Source organism: Sebastes umbrosus, chromosome 3 (genome assembly GCF_015220745.1).
Source record: "Sebastes umbrosus isolate fSebUmb1 chromosome 3, fSebUmb1.pri, whole genome shotgun sequence".
NCBI classification, from domain to species: domain Eukaryota; kingdom Metazoa; phylum Chordata; class Actinopteri; order Perciformes; family Sebastidae; genus Sebastes; species Sebastes umbrosus.
The window spans coordinates 40,271,869-40,295,766 of NC_051271.1; the positions used below are offsets into that span (position 1 = coordinate 40,271,869).

The 23,898-nt window shown below is 39.2% G+C and overlaps 1 protein-coding gene across 2 annotated transcripts; it reads left to right on the top strand.

The window, feature by feature from the left end:
* The first annotated feature begins 470 nt into the window (after nucleotides 1–470).
* Nucleotides 471–23,381, top strand: zmp:0000001082 (integrin alpha-D). 2 transcript variants are annotated; one of them, XM_037761341.1, is made up of 31 exons: nucleotides 471–637; nucleotides 1,847–1,964; nucleotides 2,317–2,408; nucleotides 2,580–2,662; nucleotides 2,782–2,896; nucleotides 3,735–3,865; nucleotides 3,965–4,107; nucleotides 4,308–4,455; nucleotides 4,708–4,843; nucleotides 4,957–5,030; nucleotides 7,278–7,395; nucleotides 8,361–8,503; nucleotides 10,897–11,043; nucleotides 11,164–11,361; nucleotides 12,518–12,648; nucleotides 13,195–13,352; nucleotides 13,448–13,614; nucleotides 14,763–14,879; nucleotides 15,315–15,385; nucleotides 15,470–15,611; nucleotides 17,870–17,968; nucleotides 18,137–18,216; nucleotides 18,349–18,429; nucleotides 18,588–18,663; nucleotides 19,763–19,870; nucleotides 19,972–20,013; nucleotides 20,107–20,232; nucleotides 20,318–20,431; nucleotides 20,545–20,577; nucleotides 20,694–20,804; nucleotides 21,712–23,381. In XM_037761341.1, the coding sequence occupies exons 1-31, from the start codon at nucleotides 580–582 to the stop codon at nucleotides 21,940–21,942; spliced, it is 3,591 nt and encodes a 1,196-aa protein (XP_037617269.1). In that variant the 5' UTR covers nucleotides 471–579; the 3' UTR covers nucleotides 21,943–23,381. The 2 variants fall into 2 exon arrangements, with proteins under 2 accessions (XP_037617269.1, XP_037617270.1); XM_037761342.1 differs by having other exon boundaries at nucleotides 542–637; nucleotides 1,912–1,964.
* The last annotated feature ends 517 nt before the right edge of the window (nucleotides 23,382–23,898 follow it).

A 23,898-nucleotide genomic window follows, 5' to 3' on the forward strand; every position in this document is an offset into this window, starting at 1 on the left:
AAGCAGTATGCAACAGACGAGTTTAAGCGAAACAAATCAAATCAACAAACAAATCATGGAGGAGGCGTAGCAGCAGCTTGCCAGCGGTCCCTCTCCCTGAAGTCCACAAATGAAATGCTATTTGCCTCCAGAGAACATAGTAAACATTGGTCTTGATTGGTTGATTATCTTCTCCCCTTGTTCAGTATAGTATCCTTTTGTTGACTCAGTAGACTGTTTAACCACAAAAATGTCTGCAGCTGTGTTTGCTCAAATGTGACTTCTACTGAGTGTGAGAGCGGGGTGGGGCTGTCTTTCAATAACCACCACTATCTTTATTCTGCACTATCCTTTTTTCATGATGTCAAGTAATTTCTAAAAAGTGCAAAATGAATGCTCTAGAAAGTGGAAGCATGAGTGATAGGAAACATTTTGCTGAGAGTATTGCCGTGTGAGCATAAGTGTCACAACCACCTGTTACGGAAACGCCCAAATTTATAAAGCACACAGGAAGTATTGCACAGCCGCATGTCTCAAGCAGCAGCAGCAGCCGCAGCAGCAGCAGCCGCAGCAGCAGCACTGTAAGCCGAGAGAAGAGTGATGGGAAAGATGCCAGGGCAGAGTCGCATCTTCCTGCTCACCTACATGGTGGCTGTTGGTAAGATCTAAAACTTTTAATAATTTATGAAACAATATTCAACTACAAAATGACAGATAAGGAGGCTTTATGTGTGTGGGGAAGGACATGATGGTGATTTTGAGGCTTAAACCCTTGAGAGATGTTTATGTTGTGTGAGCTCTTTTTTTTCCAGAAAAAAATATTGCATTTTTTGTAAAGTTGTAAAACCTTTTTTTTTTTTTATGTTCACTACAGATTTTAGCATATTCTATTTATCATATTCTGTCCTTTAAGTTTCAACCCTTAGTTTAATGTAAAAGAAAATGTGCCGAGTGCAAAAGCTCAGGAAATCCTATCATGGTGAAACTACTTTTTACAGAAGAAATGCCGATAGAAACTGAGGTCTGTGCATTATTAAGAGGAACCAGGACATTGTTTTTAAAGAAACAGATTGCTTTCGGTTTTTTCAAATGTCATTTTTTAAATTTATTTGAGCAGCACAAACTTTTATTTGCCTTGAGGTGGCAGAAAAAAAAATATCAGAGCTGGTTGTTTCAAAACTTCAGCATTAAAATGAAACTATACAAATATAGTCCGAGAGGACTGAACATGCTACAACTTCTTTATGCATTAACTGATTTTCTGAGGCTGTAAACACAACACTGACATAAAATCCCCATATGAAGGTGTTATCGCAAACTTGTTTGGGTCATGCGAGCCTACTCTGGATGACATATTGCCGATCTGATATATGTTATAGGAGTGCAATGCTAGGTGGGGTTCTCTTTTAAGAGTAAGAGTGGTCATGTTTAAGCTGTGTAAAATCAGACATTCCCAAGGAATATATTCTGGTGTCGACTGGGATTGATTTGGCCCTGATCTTCCCCCTAGTGGATATATTTATTAATCTGTCGTATTTATAATTATTAGTACTTCTAGAAATGTTTTCTTAAATGGGAAAAGAGGGTTGTGCAGATCTAAACAAAATAGTAAATCAATGCATTCTTAATTATCATGAACAACAACTGTTATGAATGCCTGGCTGAGTTAGATTACTAACCCATCTTTAAATATGACATTGTTGTTGTTGTTGTTGTTTTTTAGTACATTGTTTCTAAAACAGTAATGCTATTTTATATTTCTCAAATTCTGATTATTTTTTAGTAATTTTAGTAATTACAAATTATTTGCCACCCAGATTAAGGTTTACAAAACTTAAATATGTGTTCTTTTTTTCACAAATTGTAGCCATTCCTGTTTCTTTGGCTTTCAACATTGATATGACAAACCCTACTGTCTATATTGGTGAACAGAAGGATTTCTTTGGATACAAAGTGCTTCAATTCATGTCTGGCCCGAACAAAGGGTAAGTTTGCATTTGCAACTTGACGGCTCAGTTGATATTTAATGTTGCTATAATTGTCAACATCCTGATTACTCATAATGCATAAAATTTGTATCAGCCATGCATGATTTTCTTTTATATATACTTTGAGTGTAGATGGAAAATCACTCTGTTTTTTAAAGACGCATTTGAAGAGCGGTTAACACTTTGTGGTTCAACACCTTGAATGACATTGCATCCTGTCACTAATTTTCCGGTTGTGTCACAAGGAGATAATTCTAACACCTTACAACAGCAAAAGCATTCTTTCCTTTAGTTAAAACTGTGCTGCACATGTCAGCCTAGCCACTAAAATGGTTGACTCCATCCATAGCATAATCGTCACTGCACCGCTGCAGCTAAATGGATCTGGGGGAATATGCAAACCCGACCTTTACCAACCCAACCAGTGCTTCAACCCTAAAGGTATACAATTTTTTATTTTTTTCAATGTTACAGAATAAATCACATAATTAAAAACAGAAAATGTACAGTTTCCAACAATGCAGAAATATAAAATGGAAATGGAAACATTTCATAATGTAAATGAAAAGCATTATGCATTTTTAAAGTACTAATCCAATGCTACTGTGCCAGGTATTTCCCTAGCAAACACAACAATACCAGTCAAGCACTTTGGCCTGTCGATAGCTGAAGACTCCAAACGCTCCGAATTCACTGTAAGAAAATCCTAAAGCTCAATAAGTTTTGATAAAATTGCAAACACATTTTCTGTGACAAGTTCTGAGTAAAACAAATCAATATGATGAATCAATTTCTTTCATATGTTATGATCTAGGTTTGCAGTCCAAGTGTAGTCCATGAATGTAATGAGAACTCCTATGTGAACAGTGTGTGCTACAAGATCACAAATCAACTTCAGACAATCGGCACTCTCCAACCTACTTTCCAAGGTAAAAGACATTTAGAGAGTGTAAACGTGTCCTTGTCCTTCCTGCAGTCAAATATTTAATCTCAATTAGGGCTGTCAATCGATTAAAATGTTTAATCCCAATTAATTGCATGATTGTCCATAGTTAATCGCACATTTTTTATCTGTTCAAAATGTACCTTAACGGGAGATTTGTCAAGTATTTAATACTCTTATCAACATGGGAGTGGACAAATATGCTACTTTATGTATGTATGCATATATTTAACACAAAACAATGACAAATATTGTCCAGAAACCCTCACAGGTACTGCATTTAGCATAAAACAATATGCTCAAATCATAACATGGCAAACTGCAGCCCAACAGGCAACAACAGCTGTCAGTGTGTCAGTGTGCTGATTTGACTAGGACTTGCCCCAAAACTGCATGTGATTATCATAAAGTGGGCATGTCTGTAAAGGGGAGACTCGTGGGTACCCATAGAACCCATTTACATTCACATATCTGGAGGTCAAAGGTCAAGGGACCCCTTTGAAAATGGCCATGCCAGTTTTTCCTCGCCAACATTTTGTGCAAGTTTGGAGTGTTATTTAACCTCTTTTGTGACAAGCTAGTATGAAATGGTTGGTACTAATGGATTCATCAGATTTTTTAGTTTCATATGATACCAGTATCTTCACTCCAGCTTTAAAAGTGAGCCCACAACAACATCCGAAAGATCGATTGCGTTAATGAAATTAGTGGAGTTAAAACAAATTTGCGTGTTATTATCGTGGTGACTTTGACAGCCCTATTCTCAAAATGTTTGTCCTGACTAAATATTCTTTACAAAGTTTGACTCTGTATATTTTTTTCAGAATGTACCAAAAAGACAGTGGACCTTGTCTTTCTATTTGATGGATCACAGAGTATGACCGAAGCAGAGTTCAACAAAAATAAAGATTTCATAATGGATATAATGAATTCATTGAAGAACTCATCAATCAAGGTCACTGTGCTACTGCAACATATAAGTGTCCATAGCATTTATTTGTTGAATTATAAACACAATGTTGAATACTGTATGATCTTGTCTGCTCCTTTTCAGTTTGCAGCAGTTCAGTTCTCCTCAATTCACAGGAAAGTTTTTGACTTCAATGACTACCAAGCTGGTACTGATCTCGATAAACTTGGGAAAGAACCCCATATGATGGCTCTGACCAACACACACAAAGCCCTCACATTTGTGTTGTAAGTTCAGTTACATTATACAAATAAACAAATGAATAACATTCAAATTACAGCTGTTGTTGTGGGGAACAATACTCAATAACAACAACATGCACAGTACAACTATAAGATTACGAGCATCTTATTTGTTGATGTAATACATGTTAATTTATAGGTGAAGTTTTTTTTTTTTTTAAATACTACTTTTATATTTGTTTCAGGGACGACATCTTGGAAAACCCAAAAGCAGGCGCCTCTCCTGATGCAACTAAAGTTGTGGTACTAATCACAGATGGAGATCCCAGTGATTCAGACAAAGGCATTATTAAGAGATATGATGATAAAAACATAATTCGCTTTGTCATTGGGGTAAGCTGTGATGTGATATATAACATATCTCATTATTCTGTCTGTCTTATAAATCTATTTATTCAGCTAAAACAGTAACATGTGTAATGCCTCAGATCAATTCTTAGAACTGTACTGCTATGCAGATGATGATTTAGTGTAACTTGTACTGATTCCAGTTTTGAGTCCAAGATTGTACAACACTGTAAGGTTTATCTGGCTGACATCAGCCTCTGAGGTACTTCATAATTTCAAGCAGCATTCTGGTTTCAGGTCAAAAAGGCTGACCTGAAAAAATTCAAAGCCATTGCTTCAGAACCAAAAGACAAAAATGCCTTCAAAATTGAGAACTACGACGGACTCACAGGAGTACTGGAAAACTTTCAAAAAAAGATCTTTAATATGGAAGGTGATGTTCAATTTTTTCCCCGTCTTTGTTCAGTAATGTTGCTACAAAAATCGATTTGATCTTCCTGGTGTACCTCTGCAATAGCAACATTAACTGCTTGACTTTATATTTAGGCTCCAAAGTGGCTCGGGCAGGAGAAATGACCAATGAAATGTCTCAGAGTGGATTCAGTGCTGTCTTCTTCAATGTGAGTAAAGTCATAAAGACAAAATCTGGACACATTCAAAACATCGACAACTTTTACCCATAACTCTAGTCAACCATCACAGTGCTTGCTAACCATTCATACATACAGATGAAGGTAAACAGTATCTTTAGACAGAAATATTTGATCTAGTTCATAAATTGTATGTATAACCATCTTGCTATGGGATCAGCTGCGACGCCTGAGCAGGGACGTAATATGGGGGGCCAATGGCCCTTTTCCCCACATCCTACCGCCCTTGCTCGGACCACACCCACCTTCGAATTCTGCATTCATTTTGATCTCAACTACACTACTGTAAAATTTCGTGACTGTCTCTTGCACAGTTGCAACACTATCGCCTTGACAATATCTGTCGATAGACAGACAGACATATAAACACTCAGCAAAGTACTCAAAACCGCTTCTGTGGTAGTTCCTGCTACAGAAGGTGTCTCCAGTACCACAATTTGCCATTATGACACACACACACAGCCTCACATGGTGAAAACAATACCAGCCACACACTGTTCTGGCTACCAACAGTTTCATAAAGTATGAATTAAGTCATGGTGCACCCATAGACTGTATAAGAACCCATCGGTTTGTGGACTACCGTTCTGAAGACTTGAGTTTGGCATTTTGACCGTCGCCATCTTGTTTCTTTTAACCAGAAGTGACACAAGAGAGTGGAGCTAAATACTACCGAACCCTGAACAAGACATTTTTAGGCGACCAAAAATCTTATAATTAACTTTTACAAACTGAAAACACACTGTGAAAGGGTTAAAGTTGTAAGACAAAAACACGGACAAATCCCAGACTGGACAAGACTGTGGTAGCGACCTGTCAGTCACAAGGTAGCCCCGCCCTAAAGCATCCCCTGCTTTATGGTCTATCTGACTTTAAATGGGACCATCATTTACTAAATGAACATCATGCTGTATTGAAGAAGACTTGGAACTAGTGATTGAGACCATAAACTCATGTTTACAATGTTTACTGAGGTAATAAATCAAGAGAGAAGTAGGCTCATTTCTCATAGACTTCTATACAATCAGACTTCTTGTTACAACCAGAGGAGACGCCCCCTGCTGGCTGGTAGAAAGAATGCAAGTTTAAGGCACTTCCACATTGGCTTCACTTCTCAGACCTGGAGGTTGCCGCCTGGGTGCACCACACCCTAGTAGGACTATTATGTTTTACTCATCTAGCATGGCATAAGTGAAGAATTCACCTCAGCAATATCTTGCAGTCTTAACCGTTACAAAGTTTGTGCCCTGACAAACTGCTGGAAGACACTGAAAAAGTATAATTGTAGTACCCCTTCCAAAGTGTGTACTGTACTTTGCAAGGAGGACAAACATTTGACCTGTCAGTGCAGTATCAATGGTGTAGGTTTTACATTAAAGCACACCATCCAGGTAAAATTGAACTGGTGACGTTTGAGACAATGTAAATAAAACGATAAAAACTGGTAGTAACCACAAGTGAGTTTTGATCATACAGGTCCCAAATTTCCCTACAAAATGACACATGTACTGTATTGGCAGTAAACATGCCTTGAGCAGCTACTCTGTCAGAAATGCAGCTACTCATGCATGTCATTTTTGTTGGAAAGGTAACACTACTACTATATGTTATGTACAGCGAGCCGGTCATTGTTATGAAATAAACCCCGACAGGGCCGTGACGCGAGGCGGAGGGGACTTGCATCGGCCCTGAAGGGGTTTATTTCACATGAATGACCTAACATCCCTCCAGTTCTTGTTTTTGATCCAAATAACCTAAACCCACCTAACTGTGTAAACCTTGTAGCTTGTGAAAGAAAATGCTTGATTCTTAGCACTAGTGGGGCAATAAAGGTAAATAATGGCCTGACAATGATGCCTAAATCAAAAGGAGGCCAACTGATCCTGAAATAACCCCAAAAATCCCCTGCGGCCCAAAAAGCTGTAAAAACAGTTTACAAGTAAACAAACCATGAACATTAAATACTATATACAGCATGTGTGTGACATCATCTTAATGCTAAGTGCCCATAACCACCTCAATTCATATTTTAACATGTTCTGTTAAATATGTATTTAGCAGGCTCCACTTTAGCACTGGGACAACATGGTTTCTGCTTATTTGATCTCTTTGATTTTTGGATATCTGTTCTCTGACCGCTCTCCTCCCAACAGTTCTGCTGTAGGTGGCTCCACTCCTCTCTGTGCTCTGACTATGTCTGCACATTTCTGTCAACAGGAGAACTTGATTCTGGGTTCAGTGGGATCAAACAGCTGGCGTGGTTCTCTCCAAGAGCATCACGAACAAAAAGAAATACAAATTGAAGATCCACTCATGAAGATGGACTCCTACATGGGTACTGAACACAAAATTGTTTCTATTTTCTTTTAGATTACCCGTTCTTTATTTAAAAGGATTTTTTTTATTTAGCTTGAAATGTTCAAGTTCTGTTTTAATTTAGCTGATGCTTGGCAAAAAGTATATGCCTCAGTAAATTATCTCTATCAGTTTCCAATCTGAAATATGGGCTTAAAATGGCTCTGTCTAGAGTGCTACAGGAATGAGTCCTAAAACCCAGAAATGAGTTAGCATTTTAGCACTTTTGGTTCCCTCGTCTGCAAGTCAATGAGTTTTTAGTTAGATACCTGAAATAAGGTCTGTAACTCTGTAAGCTGAAGAGATTTTAACCTTTTGTTCTACGACATAAAACACATTAGTAAATATCCCACTCGTGAATTTTGAAGCTGTTATATGTTTTAAAAAAGGCGGTTGCTAACAAGTGGCTAAATGAGACTACTAAACGCCATCACGCCGACTCGTCCTCCTTTACAGCCTCGTTGTGTATACTCACGCTCATGCGACCGTGGTGTAGCTGGTTTATAGCCAACGTTAAGTTTTTACTTCTGGCGATTGCATTCACACTTCGAAAATCATAAAAGTGATGTTTATTTGTGGAGATTATCTTGCTGAACAAAACGTGTATCATAAACATGTGCTCACAAACAGAGCTTATTTTCTGAAATAATCCAAAAGCCAATGGAACAATCCCGTTGGCTTTTTGTCGAGGGAACCAGGGCGATGCTGACTTCCTGGTTGGCCTACAAACATACGTCATCCTTGGAGCACTCTATTGTAAATGTAGCAAATAGATAGAATGGGATCATACGTGAATATGTATCTGCAAAACGCAATATGAAAAAATTAAAACCATTTTAGAAACTGAACACTTCCTTCATTGCATTTTAACTTGTATACACAATTCTAACCTCTTTGATGTGAGTGAATATTTAGCAGGTGATGTCATATGTGACACTGTTGCAGGATACTCTGTTTCTGTTGGAGAGAAGAATAACAATCCTCTATATTTCACGGGAGCACCAAGATTTGAGCACAAAGGACAGGTCGTACTTTTCAGATCCGATTTCAAGAACTGGACTGCAGCCCAAAGAATAAATGGTGACCAGGTTGGTAACCGTCTTATGATTTTTTGTTTTTGTTTTGTTTAAATCTGATTTATCATACATAGTCCAAACAAAAATAGTTTATTTATTGTTTGCTTTAAGGGTGCTATGCTCAGCATGTTTAAAACTCAATGTGCCATTTCCTTTTTGCGATGCCACCGTTAGAGCAAGTGTCATTAGGACATTTCTCATTTCGTACTTGAAGAACAAGAGCCTGTCTACGAGGCAGGTTTATTTTTTACCTTTGTGATAACTTTGTTTAGTAAAACCTAGAAACCCCTCGCATTTACATCTGCTGTAAAAAGACTTCAGGTTTTACTTTGCAAAGTTGCTTATAAAACAAAAATAAACATGCTGGCTGCTGGGCCATGGTTGTATTTTTGCCTTGAAGTAATCATGCAGATTTATTTGCTAAAATGCATTTCGAGATGCAAAATGCTGCATTATTTCTGCGGTTGCAGAGAGGAAACCAGAGCACTTCCTTTTACTGGCACCTAGTTTTGCTTGAAGAAAAACTGTGAAAAAATGACAGTTGTTCGAAGCACAATAAACGTTCATCCTCACTTCACACACATGTAGCAAATGTAGTACATGTAGTATACGTGTAGGCTTCTAAAAAATGGTTCAAGGGTAACTTTGGTATTTTTCAACCTGGACCCTCTTCCCATGTTTTTGTGTCTAAGTGACTAATTGGGACAACAATTTTTGAAATTGGTCCAGTACTGAGTGAGAACGCTGTAAGTGGCAGTTGCGAAACAAGTTGCGAGGGCAAGTGCGCCGCATCAATGTAATGTCCAATAAAAGTGCTTGTTTTTGCCGCTGGCAGACTCAAATTGTTATTATAAGTGTCTGACAACATTATGGAAAAGACCCTACAGAGAAATTAAACATTCTTCTTACCTTTCACTTGATCCGCTCTGTTCGATATTGTGTCCAAGTCCCGCTCAAGGAGAAGTCTCGTTGTGAAATCTGAATATCTGTAAACAATGGCTCAAATAAATACGGGCGGCCATCAAATCCAAAGACCTCATCCACATTGACGAAATCATCTAAATATTCAGCCATGAAAATCTTTTAGGTAACACTCAGCTTCACTTTCTGTACTCCAACACAACAAACTCTGCCTGGCTGGCTCTCACGTTTCCACCATGGAGGTCTTCCACTATTCCACCGGTGTCTTCTGGCAACAAGTCACCTCGCAAGATTTCAAAACGAGACTTCTCCTTAAGCGAGACTCTTTCCATAATGTCAGACGCTTATAATAACAATCTGAGCAAAGTCGTGGCAAAAACAAGCACTTTTAGTGGATGTATATGACGGTGCCAGGTTGCCCCAATAACACCATATTGCAGCCCACGTTCAGCTGCCCTCTACAGCGCTCTCCCTCAATACTGGACCAATTTCAAAAATTGTTGTCCCTTTAGAGTGCTGCAGGAATGATGTATTTTTGTAGGCCAACCAGGAAGTTAGCATTGCCCTGGTTCCCTCAACAAAAAGCCAACGGGATTGTTCCATTGGGTTTTGGATTATTGCAGAAAATAAGCTCTGTGGCAAAAAATCATTTAGGATATTTAAATTTTTTTTCCGTAAGAAAAATGAACACCACTTTTGTGATTTTTGAAGCGTGAATGCAATCGGCAGAAGTAAAAAGCTAACGTTAGGCTATAAACGAACTACACCAGGGTCACATGAAAGCGAGTATACACAATGAGGCGGACGAGTCGGTGTGATGGCGTTTAGTCGCCTCATTTAGCCACTTGTTAGCAACCGCCTTTTTTAAGACACATTAAAGCTTCAAAATTCACGATAGGGATATTTACTGACATATTTTATATCATAGAACAAAAAAATCTCTTTAGCTTGTGTTCACCACAGACCTTATTTTAGGCATCTAACTAAAAACCCATTGAGACGAGGGAACCGGAAGTGCTAAAATGCTAACTCATTTCTGGGTTTTAGGACTCATTCCTGTAGCACTCCATTAGTCATTTCGACACAGATAGAAAGATAGATAGATACATAGATAGATAGATAGAAGTACTTTATTGATCCTAAATTCGGAAATTATTGAAAATTATTGCAGATCATGATTATTGAAAATCAATCTGTGTGGAGTTTGCATGTTCTCCCCGTGTTAGCGTGGGTTTTCTCCGGGTTCTCAGGTTTTCTCCCACAGTCCAAAGACATGCAGGTTAGGTTCGTTGTTGACTCTTAATGTCCCGTAGGTGTGAATGTGAGTGTGAATGGTTGTCTGTCTCTATGTGTCAGCCCTGTGATAGTCTGATGATCTGTCCAGGGTGTACCCCGCTTTCACCCAACGTCTGTTGGGATCCCCCCATGACCCCAAATGGGATAAGGGGTTACAGATAATGGATGATATAAACTTCACTTTTCAGATTGGTTCCTACTTTGGTGCAGAGCTGTGCTCAGTAGATGTCAACTCTGATGGTAACACTGATTTCCTGCTGGTGGGAGCTCCACTGTTCTACCAGTCTCAGGAGAAGAAAGAAGGCCAGATCTACATCTACATACTGACTGATGAGGTGGGCATGGATAAAGGTTCACAATCAGTGTTGGAGAATAATGAGATTACTGCCTGTACTGGGAGCTAATGAATGCATTTATTTTCTTAATCAATGAACGTACGTTCTTATTTCCCACAGATGCAGCTGAAAAATGAACTGAATGTAATTGCACCATCCATGGGGAGATTTGGCACCACCATATCTAGTCTGGCAGATCTGAATGGAGATGGACTCCGAGACGTTGCTGTTGGAGCCCCCCTTGAGGATGACAACAATGGGGCTGTGTACATCTACCTTGGTGACAGACACAAAGGCATACGCAGCACTTTTAGCCAGGTGAGACAGAAAAACAGACACATTCTATCTTTTTGTTTTGTTGTATTTTTGGGATTAAAAGGATGTTGGCCCTCTACATGAAGCGACAGATTGGATGAGTGGTCACTATGCTGGGAGCACATAGTTTACCGTCTCTACCTGTCTAAATATGTATAATAACCCATAAAATAATTTAAAACAAATGAATAGTGCATCAATATCATGAGGGTTAGACAAATGTGTTTGATTGCCAAATACATCAGACTAAAAGTGGCTTTTGAATAAAACTAAAACGTAGGACTGTCAATCAATTAAAACAGTTAATCGAGATTAATCACACATTCTTTATCTGTTCAAAATGTACCTTAAAGATAGATTTGTCAAGTATTTAATACTCTTATAAACATGGGAGTGGACAAATACGCTGCTTTATGCAAATGTATGTATATATTTATTATTGGAAATCAATTAATAGCACAAAACAATGACAGATATTGTCCAGAAACCCTCACGGGTACTGCATTTAGCATAAAACAATATGCTCAAATCATAACATGATAACAACAGCTGTCAGTGTGTCAGTGTGCTGACTTGACTATGACTTGCCCCAAACTGCATGTGATTATCATAAAGTGGGCATGTCTGTAAAGGGGAGACTCGTGGGTACCCATAGAACCCATTTACATTCACTGATCTGGAGGTCAGAGGTCAAGGGACCCCTTTGAAAATGGCCATGCCAGTTTTTCTTTATTTTTCTAATTTAGCGCAAGTTTGGAGTGTTATTTAGCCTCCTTCGCGACAAGCTAGAAGGACATGGTTGGTACCGATGGATTCTTTAGGTTTTTTAGTTTAATATGAGCCCGCTGCAACCTCCGTTATACTGAATAGCATTAATGGGTTAAATAGATGAGTGGTGTTAAAACAAATTTGCGTTAACTTGTTATTATTGCATTAACTTTGACAGCTCTACTAAAAAGTCATCCTCAGAATTATATGACTTAGTAGAGGATAAGACTATCATCAGGGTATTTTTCAAGGATTTTGATATTTTGTTTTAAAAACCTGCATCTGTCTCGACTTCGCAAAAATAACTGCACACACAGCATTTGACTCCACCTCCTTCAAATATGTCTGCAAATCATGCACCGTTTCAGTTGTCTAACCTCTGTTATTCAAGAGAATCGTGGGAGAGAACATAGTGTCTGGGCTAAGATTCTTTGGACAGGCCATTGATGGGGACATTGACCTTGGAGATGACGGACTACCAGATATTGTGGTCGGATCACAGGGCACTGCTGTTGTCTTAAGGTATGGATACATTAAGTATTTAGAATTGCTAACTCCTCACCTCTCAAATCCAGACTACATCTCAATGCTCAGTTTTCACAACAAAAGAGTGGAACACAGTGACGGAGAATCTACCAAGCTCTATGAGACAATGTAAAACCAGACCAAAAAACTCAACATGCAGGCCTACTGTTTATGGTACATGATGAGTGTCTACATGAAGTGACTCGCTGCCTTATGAAACTCAAGGACTTCATGAACAGAAGATGTTATAGAAACTAGAAGTCAGCACAACACATTTTATAATCAACAAAAGCATAACACGTTTTTTTGCATAAATTTTTCTTTCCACAAACTGATTCCAAAATACAGTAAAGGTCAGTTGAAATTTGATGTTTCCAGAACAGCTGTAAGGAATCCATGTCTGAGGGAAGGAGAGAACTGTCAATCATAAGCTTAAATTCAAAACCATGGACTGGTATCTTAGTATACAATCATCCTATAGAACATGTCATGTGCAAAGTCTAATAATAAATCCTTTTTTTTGTTTTGATGAATGTCTTTCAGGTCCAGGCCTGTCTTTAATGTCACGGCACATCTGTCTTTTCTACCTAAGGAGATAAACACTGACCAAATTGACTGCCTGGGCAGCACAGATGAAACTTTACCAATGGTTACCCTAACAGCCTGCTTTGAAATGGTGGAAACAACAAAGAGCAAAGCATGTATGGACCTGACCCAATACTGGGATTCATTAACAGCTGCTGATACTGCACACCCTATCGATGCATCGTTTTAATTCTGCTGTATGCCTTTTCAGCGGGAATGAGCTCCACACTGAACATCTCGTACACGCTTGATGTGGATCCGACAAGACAAACATCTCGAGGTTTCTTCAGTGAAACCGACAAGAAAGCTAGGAATCTCACCTCTACCTACGAGCTGATGGATGAAAAAACCTGCTTCAACTACTCCATCTACATGCCAGTATGGAAATGAATTGATAATATTCACTCTCACATACTCTTTAACAACTATCACCTATCTATACATGTAAATATCATCCATGTCTCTGAACCTCGGCCAGTTCATTTCAACACATTCTCCCTACCGCTTGGTCAGTGCCCCTTGGAGTCGGAGACAGACGCATGGGGTACCCCTCTTGCGTTACTTTTGGAAGGACCAGGGACAGCGTGTCATATATGCTCATAACATGCATAGTGTCCTTTCAAAATAAAATTTGGTTTCACAGGAAGTTAGATTTAGGCAACACAACGACTTAGGTAGGGTTAGGAAACGGTCGTGGTTGATGTTAACTTCACTGACTAGCGACTCACGTGACTAGTGAGTGATGCTAACGAGTCACGTGACTAACCACTAACCACCGGCGTGACAAAATAAGTTTCACAGGACACAAACAGGTCTCCTGGTTGAAAGTCTTGTGTTTGTTTGGTCCATCCACCACCCCTCCCCCCGCCCTGTCACGCTATTAACACTACGTCAGTTGCTCTGACCATCGAATAACGCCGCGGGTGGGTTTACATTGGTGTTAGTTGAAAGCCCGGTTTGTCACAAACTGTCACTAAAGGGTGCCTCCGTGCGTTGGTTTCCGATGCTGAGGGGCGATGACCAAACGGCGGTATTTGACGAGTTGCGAGTGAGAACGGGTTGTTAATTCCTAGATTTTTCCATTAACCAACACAACCAGTACATATATAAATATCTAAGAAAGTTTTGTCAGGTATATTGATTTTTGTTGCCCAAAATGTAGGCTTTGGGCATGTGTCCTAATAACTCTTTATTCTACAGATTCCTAAAAATTGTGTACAATTGGGTCTTCACAGGCAGGAACATTTTCTGATGATGATTTCCATTCAAACTTCTATGCTTGTTATAATGTAATAATATAAAAGTTTTTTATCAGAAATGTAGCTTTTAAAACTATAATGCAGAATTATTATTCATCTTCATCACCAAAAAACAAACAAAAAAAACACAAATGCTAATAATAATCCTAACACACTTATTCATTATTCAATCCTTTAGCTTAATGTTGAAACCAAAGTGTTCTAAAATCAGAAATCTTTGCTTTTTGTGTTTCAACAATATGCAGATGACTGTTCTTTTTCTTGCAGAAATGTGTGAAAGACACATTATCACCCATAAGCATCAAATTCAACTTTTCCCAAGATGACAGTGAGAGCGCAAGTGCGGTCCTAAACATGGACAGCAAAACGCAGGCTGTTGTTGAGGTATGAACAGTGACTACAGCAGAAGGCTGCAGGCAGTCACGTGAATATGCATCCTTACAGATTTTCTGTTTACGTATGCCCAACTTCTAAAACTTTTGTGAATACATAAAGATCAGAGTTCTGCACACTACTAGGCAAACACACACTAGGATGTGAAAGGGAATTCTATTGTGTTATGTGACGATGACTTTTGTTTATCAGTTTTTGTCACACTTTTCCAAATGGGGATTTACCTTTGACACAGATAGCAAAGACTACCTTGAGAACATATTTGTTACTAAAGATCTGAATGAGCCAAAACTTTGTCATTTTCTATTTGTACTGCTCTATTTGAACGTGTCTGGTCAAAACAAGTTATGTTTGTTTAGTATTTACACCATTTTGTCTGGTTTGCTCTGTGTTTTCAATCACGAGACATTTCTTTTATTTTTACAGGTTTACTTTGAAAAGCATTGTAGAAAAAATGACACCTGTATTGCCGAACTTGATGTGGATTTCAACTTCACGTATGTATATATGACAAACACAGCACAGCAACTGTAATATTAACATCATATGACCAAATGTAAGAAGTGCTCCCTTTCTCTTAGGACTCCAACATTATTGGTGGCAGAAGATAACTACTTCAACGTCTCTATAAAACTGTCTAATCATGGTGATGACTCATACTACACCAACCTTACCATGCACTATCCTCCAGGCCTCTCCTTCTCTAGGATGACTCTAACAGATGTGAGTTCAAAGTTAAACATCATGTCCCACTCAGTGGCTGCTTTAATATATCTAAGTGATGTCACTTGAGTCGCTGTTGGTTGGGGCTAAAGAATACAATTTTTAAAATGAAAAAAATCTGGGTGTGGAGTTAGAAAAAAGTGAGTTTACCAGACATCCGTAGCTGGTAACACTTTATATTAAAGTTCCGTAATAAGCGTTACTAAGCATTAGTTAATAGGTAATAAGGTCCTTTTCAAGTCCTTATATGATGGTTATTAACAGTGATATGTTAATAAGACTATATAAGTGTTAAAACGAGCATTATAAACACGTTATATTATGAGACATTTATAAGCACTTAATAAAAAACGTATCAAGAGTTTATAAACTGCTTAAGAATGTTAATAAAAGCTTTGAGTTTCTTATTATCATTTCTAAAAGTATTACAAACACATTTATTGAGTTTAACTAACTTACCTATTATATCATTGTTAAACCTTAAATAACCTTTTTTTGTTGCTTTATTAAGATTAATACATACTTTATTGCATTTATTAGCAGTTAACCATGCACTTATTAACAGTTAACTATGATATTTTGTAGGTACCGGATCTTATGCGATAACGATGCTTATTTAGGTTAATAAATTCTTTATAATTCACGTATTAACATGTTAACTATGCTAGGCCACAGGTTGGATTCGAACCCAGTCTTCTAATAACTACTTCCAGCAGAATAACGTGTCATGCCACAAAATACAAGCCATCTCAAGCAATTCCATAAACATCTCAATTCAGTGAACAACAACACACTTCGTCCAATAGAGCACCTTTGTGATGAGGTGGAACAAGATATTTACAGCATCAAAGTGCAGCTAACAATTCCTCCCCTGATCAGGTGAATCTAATAAAGTGTCCACTGAGTGTAAATGCTACATACATTATTTTGGATCCTTTTTGCCCATGCAGGACAATTGCAAACTCCAAGTTGCTTATTTTATTGAATAAAATCTGGGTTTCACACTAATGTGTTTTGGTTTCCCACTAATGGGGCATGATGACTGGAAGTGAAGAAATACACGATACACATGAAGACCTTATGTGTTTGGTGTAGTTATTTATCTTTACAATCAGTCCATCAGAGAATAGTTGAAGAAAAAGCCTGATCAGTCTTTGTTGAACTGCTTGTTAGAAAAGAACACATACATAGTTATTCAAACGTGACCACAATTCCTAAAACACACCATCACATCTCTGCACCCTTTTTTATTTAACCTGAGACCCACGATCCCGACCAACTTCACTTTATAGCTAGACTAAAGGTACAGATATCATATGAAACCAAAAGAATCCATTGGTACCAACACCGTCATGTCAGGAAGGAGGATAAATAATGCTCCAAAGTTCTATGGGTCCCCACAAGTCTCTCGCTTACAGACATGCCCACTTTATGATAATCACATGCAGTTTTTTGCATGCAGTATAAATGTGTTATTTTCGCCTATTCTAAAAATTATGTTTTTGAATATTTCTGCATACTGGGGTCCCTAAACAGTCTTAGAATTGCATAAATTGGGTATCATTGTAAAGCTGAGACTATTTTGGATCCAATGAGCCCAACTGTATTCATGTGTGATGATGTTAGTCCCCATAGTTTATGACTAGAACAACTTGACACACAGTGCTGAGCTGTATCTCAGGTTAATCTTCAGGTTCCAGCTTTCAGATGATGTACACCACTTCTATGTGACATCTACTGTTGACCTGCTATCTCCCCCTAAAGAATCCCCGTACCCCCCTAAAAAAGAGTAAAAGTGGTCCATTGAGGGTCTCAGAGGGTTAAGGTGCATGTAAACAGATGAGATTATTAATATATGATGCACTTTTTCTCCAATTTATCAAAACGTCCTAATACTAATTATGAATTATGTTACTAATAACTTTTAACATCTGTCAGATAAAGACATCTCGACTGATGAGTGCATAACTACTGCAAAGCTGTCTTTCACTTACACTGTGCCACTAAAGGATGAGTTGAAACCGATGCAGGATGTGTGGGTTGTCAAAGGAAGGACTATTTCTAATCTCAACATCAAATGCTGAGAACTAATGCTGTTTGAACTCTTTAGCCTCGCCTGAAAGTTTAAACTTAAACTTAGCTACAGTATATCAAAGTACAGTTGTGCTCACAGAAGAGTCAGTATTGAATTCGAACTAAAAGCTTTTATTTTAGAGGGACTCAGTTCAAACATTGACATGTTCTTTTCTTTAAAACAGTCAAAGAGACCAATACTCCACAGCTGTCAAGGTCTAGAAGGAGTACTCGACAAAACTATATGTGATGTCAGCCGTCCTGTGTTTCGCAGCAGATCAGATGTGAGTCATATTGCACCCTCACACCCCATACCAGACAGATGTGAAGTTTCATAAATCAAGAACTGTGACCAACTGCCTGAACCTTTGACATTTACAGTCTTCTCTCACGTCAATGTTTTATCTCTCTCTTTGACACACATCTAACATCATTGTCTTTTTCCCGTCAAGGCAACATTTAGAGCTTCTTTCCACATCATGAACGGGTATGAGTGGGATGACATCATTTCGATGAGCATTACTGCACAGAGGTAGAGGCCTTCTCATATAATCCAACGCACAGAACAAAGCCAGACATTGTTTCAGAATTATCAAAATATTATTCACTATCATTACATATTGCATGTTTAATATTCACAAGAAATGCCTTTTTACATTCTCAGTGGAAACACAAACTCCACCAGGACCACTTCCCTGACCAAAAGCATCCCAGTACAATTTGAAATTAAAATGGCAGTAACAGTGTAAGTTTCACTATCCACATAAATAGTATTTTGTAACTGTAGTTCTTCTGTATTTATGCCTAGTAATTTGTAGTATTAGATTATTTGTTTTTATCCAGTCGGTAGTTATATTATCCCACAGCTACCTGCATATTGTGATCCTCCAGTATTCTTTTCAGGAAAGAAGACCCGATCACCTATCTGAATTTCACAACAGAGGATACTGGACCTAAAAAAATGGTTACTATATACAAGGTGAGGCAGTAAATTACTATGCAACAAGCAACCATCCAGTCCCAAAGCACATTTAACTAATCATTAAACCTGCTAGACAGAATATTTTTGGCATCATTGGGCAAAGATCCCATAATAACCTTTCAGCATATTGTAATTCAAGTGTTCTGAGAGATAACTAGACCTCTGCTCCTCCTCATGGCTCTGTTTTCAGACTTTAGAACATCTAGTCTGTGACAGGAGACTTTGACCAATCACAGATCATTTCAGAGAGAGGGCGTTCCTATTGGCTGTTCATTAAATGGAGGCAGCTGTCAATCACTCGCAAACTCTGATCAAACGGTCAAACTATGCAGCGCTGATCAAATATGAATCAATATTCTGTTACTGTAATGACTATTTCTCTCCTCAGATGTCAGAATCATCTTGTAGTGTACTGTTTAGCTGTAAAATGAGATCGTTTGCTCTGGCAGGTGGGCGGTGCTCGGTTTTTCCTCAACTGATCTCAACATGGCTGCCGGGTCACAAACGTTCTCATTTTACAGCTAAACAGTACACTACAAGATGATTCTGAGAACATCTGAGGAGAGAAATAGACATTACAGTAACAGAATATTGATTCATATTTGATCAGCGCTGCCTAGTTTGACCGTTTGATCAGAGTTCGCGAGTGAATGAACAGCCAATAGAAACGCTCTCTCTCTGAAATGACCTGTGATTGGTCAAAGTCTCCCGTTCCGGGTTAGATGTTCTAAAGCCTGAAAACAGAGCCATGAGGCGGAGAAAGTCTAATTTTCTCTCAGAACACTTGAATTACAATATGCTGAAAGGTTATTATGGAATCTTTGCCCAATGATACCAAAACATACTGCCTGCTGCAGCTTTAACAGGTGCTTGTAGACATATTTTGCTATACCCTCGGACAGAGTCAGGCTAGCTGTTTCACCCTGTTTTTAAGTATTTATGCTAAGCCATGCTAGCCGGCTGTAGCTTCATATTTACCATACAGAGTTGTATCAATCTTCTCATTCAACTCTTCAGCAAGAAGGTGAATAAGTATATTTCCCAAAATGTCGAACTATTCTTTTAAAATGGACCAACTGTCTCTCTCTATTCGCAGATAGATAATCTTGGTTTCAAGGCCTTTCCTGTCAATGTGTCCCTGTTCTTCCCAACTAAACTGGAACATAACTTTGAAATGACAAACTATCAAGTCTTTGTCCAGCAGGTAACTCAGCGACTGCCAGAACACTACTCATACTTACTTCTACTGCTGCTGTGTCTAGAATTACAAATCCTTAATCCTTACCAATTACCTTTTTTTTATAGAACAAAACTCAATGCACAAGCATTACTGACACACAATCTGAAGTAAGTCAAACCTATTTAGTAGCAAATTCTAACTGAACATGTTTTGAAATTGCAATTCCCTTAATAATGAAATGAACTGTTGTTGTGTTACAGTACTGCTCACCAGAAAAATACTGCAGAATGATAGTGTGCGACAGTTTCATCCTGGAGAGAGAATCACCGACTGAGTTTACACTGTCAGGAGACGTACAGTTTAAGGATCTCAAACAGAATGCAGCGGTACGTAGCAACAACACACACAGACCGAATATAAACTACATATACCATTTAAAGTGGTGCTCATTGACATGCTCTTACTTTACAGAATATTGCCTTTCTTAAACGATATACTGGAGACGGCGCAGAGGTTAAATTTAAAAGCTTTATACGTGTTAACTATGACAAGCAACGGTATGTGCTGGACTCTCATAAACAAGAGGTATGTTCATGTTTGACCACAGTAACGCCATTTCAAAGATATAGCTTTTATTGTTTTTCAGGATACCTAATTTATCATATTATTAACCTCAAAATAAATATGGTTTTACGCAGGAGAAGTCTGACAACGATCCAACAGTGAAATGGGTACATTCAGTCTACACATGAACAGCCCAAACTATTTGATCTGTAAAACATTTTAGATCCTCATTCCAAAGGAGCAAAGGCACCACTTTGACAACTTGTATTTTCTCTGCCAACAGACTGAAGTTCGGGTTGAGTTCATAATCCACCCCGATCAACCGCTGATCATTGCAAATGGAGCTGCAGTGGGACTCTTGCTTCTGATCATAATCACAGTCATCATGTTTAAGGTGAGAGTCGAATTTCAAGAGTTTCCTTCTGAACCATAATCCAACACAAACTTCTACATGTTGCTTGAATGTCAGTAGGCTTGTTTGAGATGAACTGCTCCTTGCCTGGAGAGCAGACGAGATCAGGCGGCAGCAGCATGAGGCAGAGACTAAAAGCTGCGGTCAAGTCGGACAGTTTTCAGCAGCCTTCACTGAATTTAGATGAAGTCACAGAAAAAGTGACTTCCTGTTAGAGCCGATCTGTAGGCTACTTGTAGTTTTCAGACCACGTTGGGGTTTATTTATATTTGTTTGGTAATATATGTGGAAATGTGCGTGTGTCTGTCAGTGGATTCTATCCTTTATTAAAGCACATAATGAGCACACATTTTGATAAGTGTTATATAGATAACCTTCATTATTATAATAATTATTGTTATCAACCACACAAGATGTGTTTGTTAACAGATGAAACCTTCATTGCACAACATGAGACTAATACAATCTAGCGTTAAATATTACATAGCACAGAAAGTTTGGACTTTTCTACAACACGTGGTGTTTGCTATGAAAACTAAGAGCCAATCAGCTCTTTGATCAGGCGAGAAACAGGCGTTTCCCATAATGCCCTGGGTCTTACAGTCGGTAGAGAGCAACAGCGGCGCCTGACTCTAAAAACTGTGGCCGCCTCGATCTCGTGAGGTTATCGTTGCCCACGTGTGCATGACGTCAGAGCAAGTCGGCATCAAATCGGACACACATCTAACCAGCATGCACTGCGCGGCGACCGCCGGTGATCGGTTTTGCGCAGGCCTGGCTCATCTCCAACGGGCCTAGTAACTGAATTAAAAACATTTAAATTATGCTTTTCTGCTGGAATTTGTTGTAATGGCGTTTGGTCTTTGATTTTTCTTGTGTCTGTCATAAGTTGGGTTGCTTTAAGAGGAAAACGCTCGAGTACTATCAAGAACAGGAGGAGGAAGCTGCTCTTCAGGCTGGCACCCCCACTGAGTCCACCCCTGCCCCCAGCAACGGGAAAGTCAGCCAATCAGAGACTGACGGCAAATCTGATCAACCTTCAGAGGACAAAACGCTTCTTGATGACGGTGAGGCGAACGGCAGCACCCCACCAGCTGATACAGAGGAGGGACTGGATTAACGTCATGAACCTAAGTGGGCTGACTGAATTATAAAGCATGCAGCATGCAGCATGCACAGGGGGTCATTATTAGTGAGGGGAACACCACCTAAATTAAGAATTCCAATGTTATCTAGGAAAGTTCAATCAATATTAGTGAACAAGAGCTCCTCTCTGTCAAAGCCAGAAACCAGAGAAGTAAGTCTCAAACTTGTGATGTCATCGGGTATAAAGTGTGGAGCTGCTCCACAGACAATGAATGGGAGACTGACTTTGTGGACCCACAGAATGTTTGTTTGCTTTTATACTCAAATGAGCTTTATTCTATTGAAGTGTTGTCAGTTGTGAAACAGAAAATGTCCCCATATACTCAGGACTTTCCCCAGGGTGCCCTCAGTGTCATCTAAATAAAACATCTCTCCCCATTCATCGTCTATGGAGCAGCTCCAGCCTTTATACCCTGTGACATCACAAGTTTGAGTTTTAGCGCTCCAGTTTTGGGATTTGGGAGAGAGTTGGTCGTGTTTACTAATATTTTTTGGACTGTAGTGGGCCAATCACCCTTCACATTAAATTGAAGAACGCTTGCGGTGATTGGCTGAAATCAAAACCACACATATAGCACAAAAAGGATCGATTGCAGGTATCGTTCGGTCAATGCCTTAAAATAAATTGAGTACTGTTACCCAATAGCCCTTGCAGCCCTAGCAGAGACAACACACAACAAACGATCTCCATCCGCTAATAAGGGAAGCAAGATTTCTTTTGTAAAATCATAACATGAGTTTTTTTCAGAGTCTTGATAATACATTTAAAGGCATGTTCAGGCTGTATTAGTATTTTTATGCCTCCGCACCAGTGACAGCCGTGGCCGTGAGCTTACGTCTGTCGAACTCTAATGAAAGTGATATCTCAGGAACATCTGGAGGGAATTTCTTCAAATTTGGCACAAACTTCCACTTGGACTCAAGGATGAATTGATTAGAGTTTGGTGGTCAAAGGTCAAGGTTACTGACCTCACAATTTATATACCAATTATGACAATTTCACAGGGACAGACACGGATGCAAACTGCAACTTGACTGGTTGGCGGAGGTATACAACCACGAGGCGGTAATTCTAGTTTTATTATGGGAAAGTTCACCCATCTAAGGGCATTCAGGTGATGCAGGTGCAACATTCTCCCTTAACACTGATTCATTTCCTGGTAGTGTTACAGCCAGCTTGGTCGTGTGATCTCCTCAACATAACTGGTTGTGTTTGTTAGTGGAAAGATTCACGAGGCTTTACATCCTCTTCACTGCACTAGCATCTACTATACTCTTATCTAGGAGTATTATTAAAGGGACTGTTTGTAAGAATCAGAAATGTCTTGTTAACAGCGACACCTGTGGCCGTTAAGTCAACTAAAGTCAGCGTCCTGTTGCTGGCGCTTGTGCTCGCTCTACATAGACATGAACGAGCATCGCTCAAAACAGTGAGGAGACACACGTCAGCTAAAAGCACAATATCACTCTATATTTCAGCTGCTTGGCAGTAATGTTAGCTGACCAGACGAAGGTCTCTCTATGAATCAATGCTGATCCTAGTGTTGGCTTTTCCTGCCTCAGCCTCCCGACCGCGGCCGGAGGGAACAGGGGAGACACCAGAGTTTTGGTCAGAGACGATAACGTTTCTCTCTGCGGAGCACCGTCACTTCACAAGACACGGGAAACCTCTGTTGGTCTGGAGGAGCTGCAGCAGTTATTTCTGCACAAACGTCCACTGTACATTCACTAGATATTCTCAGAGCTAAACTAACTCTTCTGCAGTGAGGAGTGTGCGCGCATTCACGTGAGAGGTGGAGAGAGAGAGAGAGAGAGAGAGAGAGAGAACGAGCGTGGTGTGTGAGTGAATGCAGGCAGAGGAGCAGAGGAGCAGAGTACAGCAGAGACTCCGGTCCTGGAGACCAAAGCTACGGTCTCCCCCGCGTCCTCC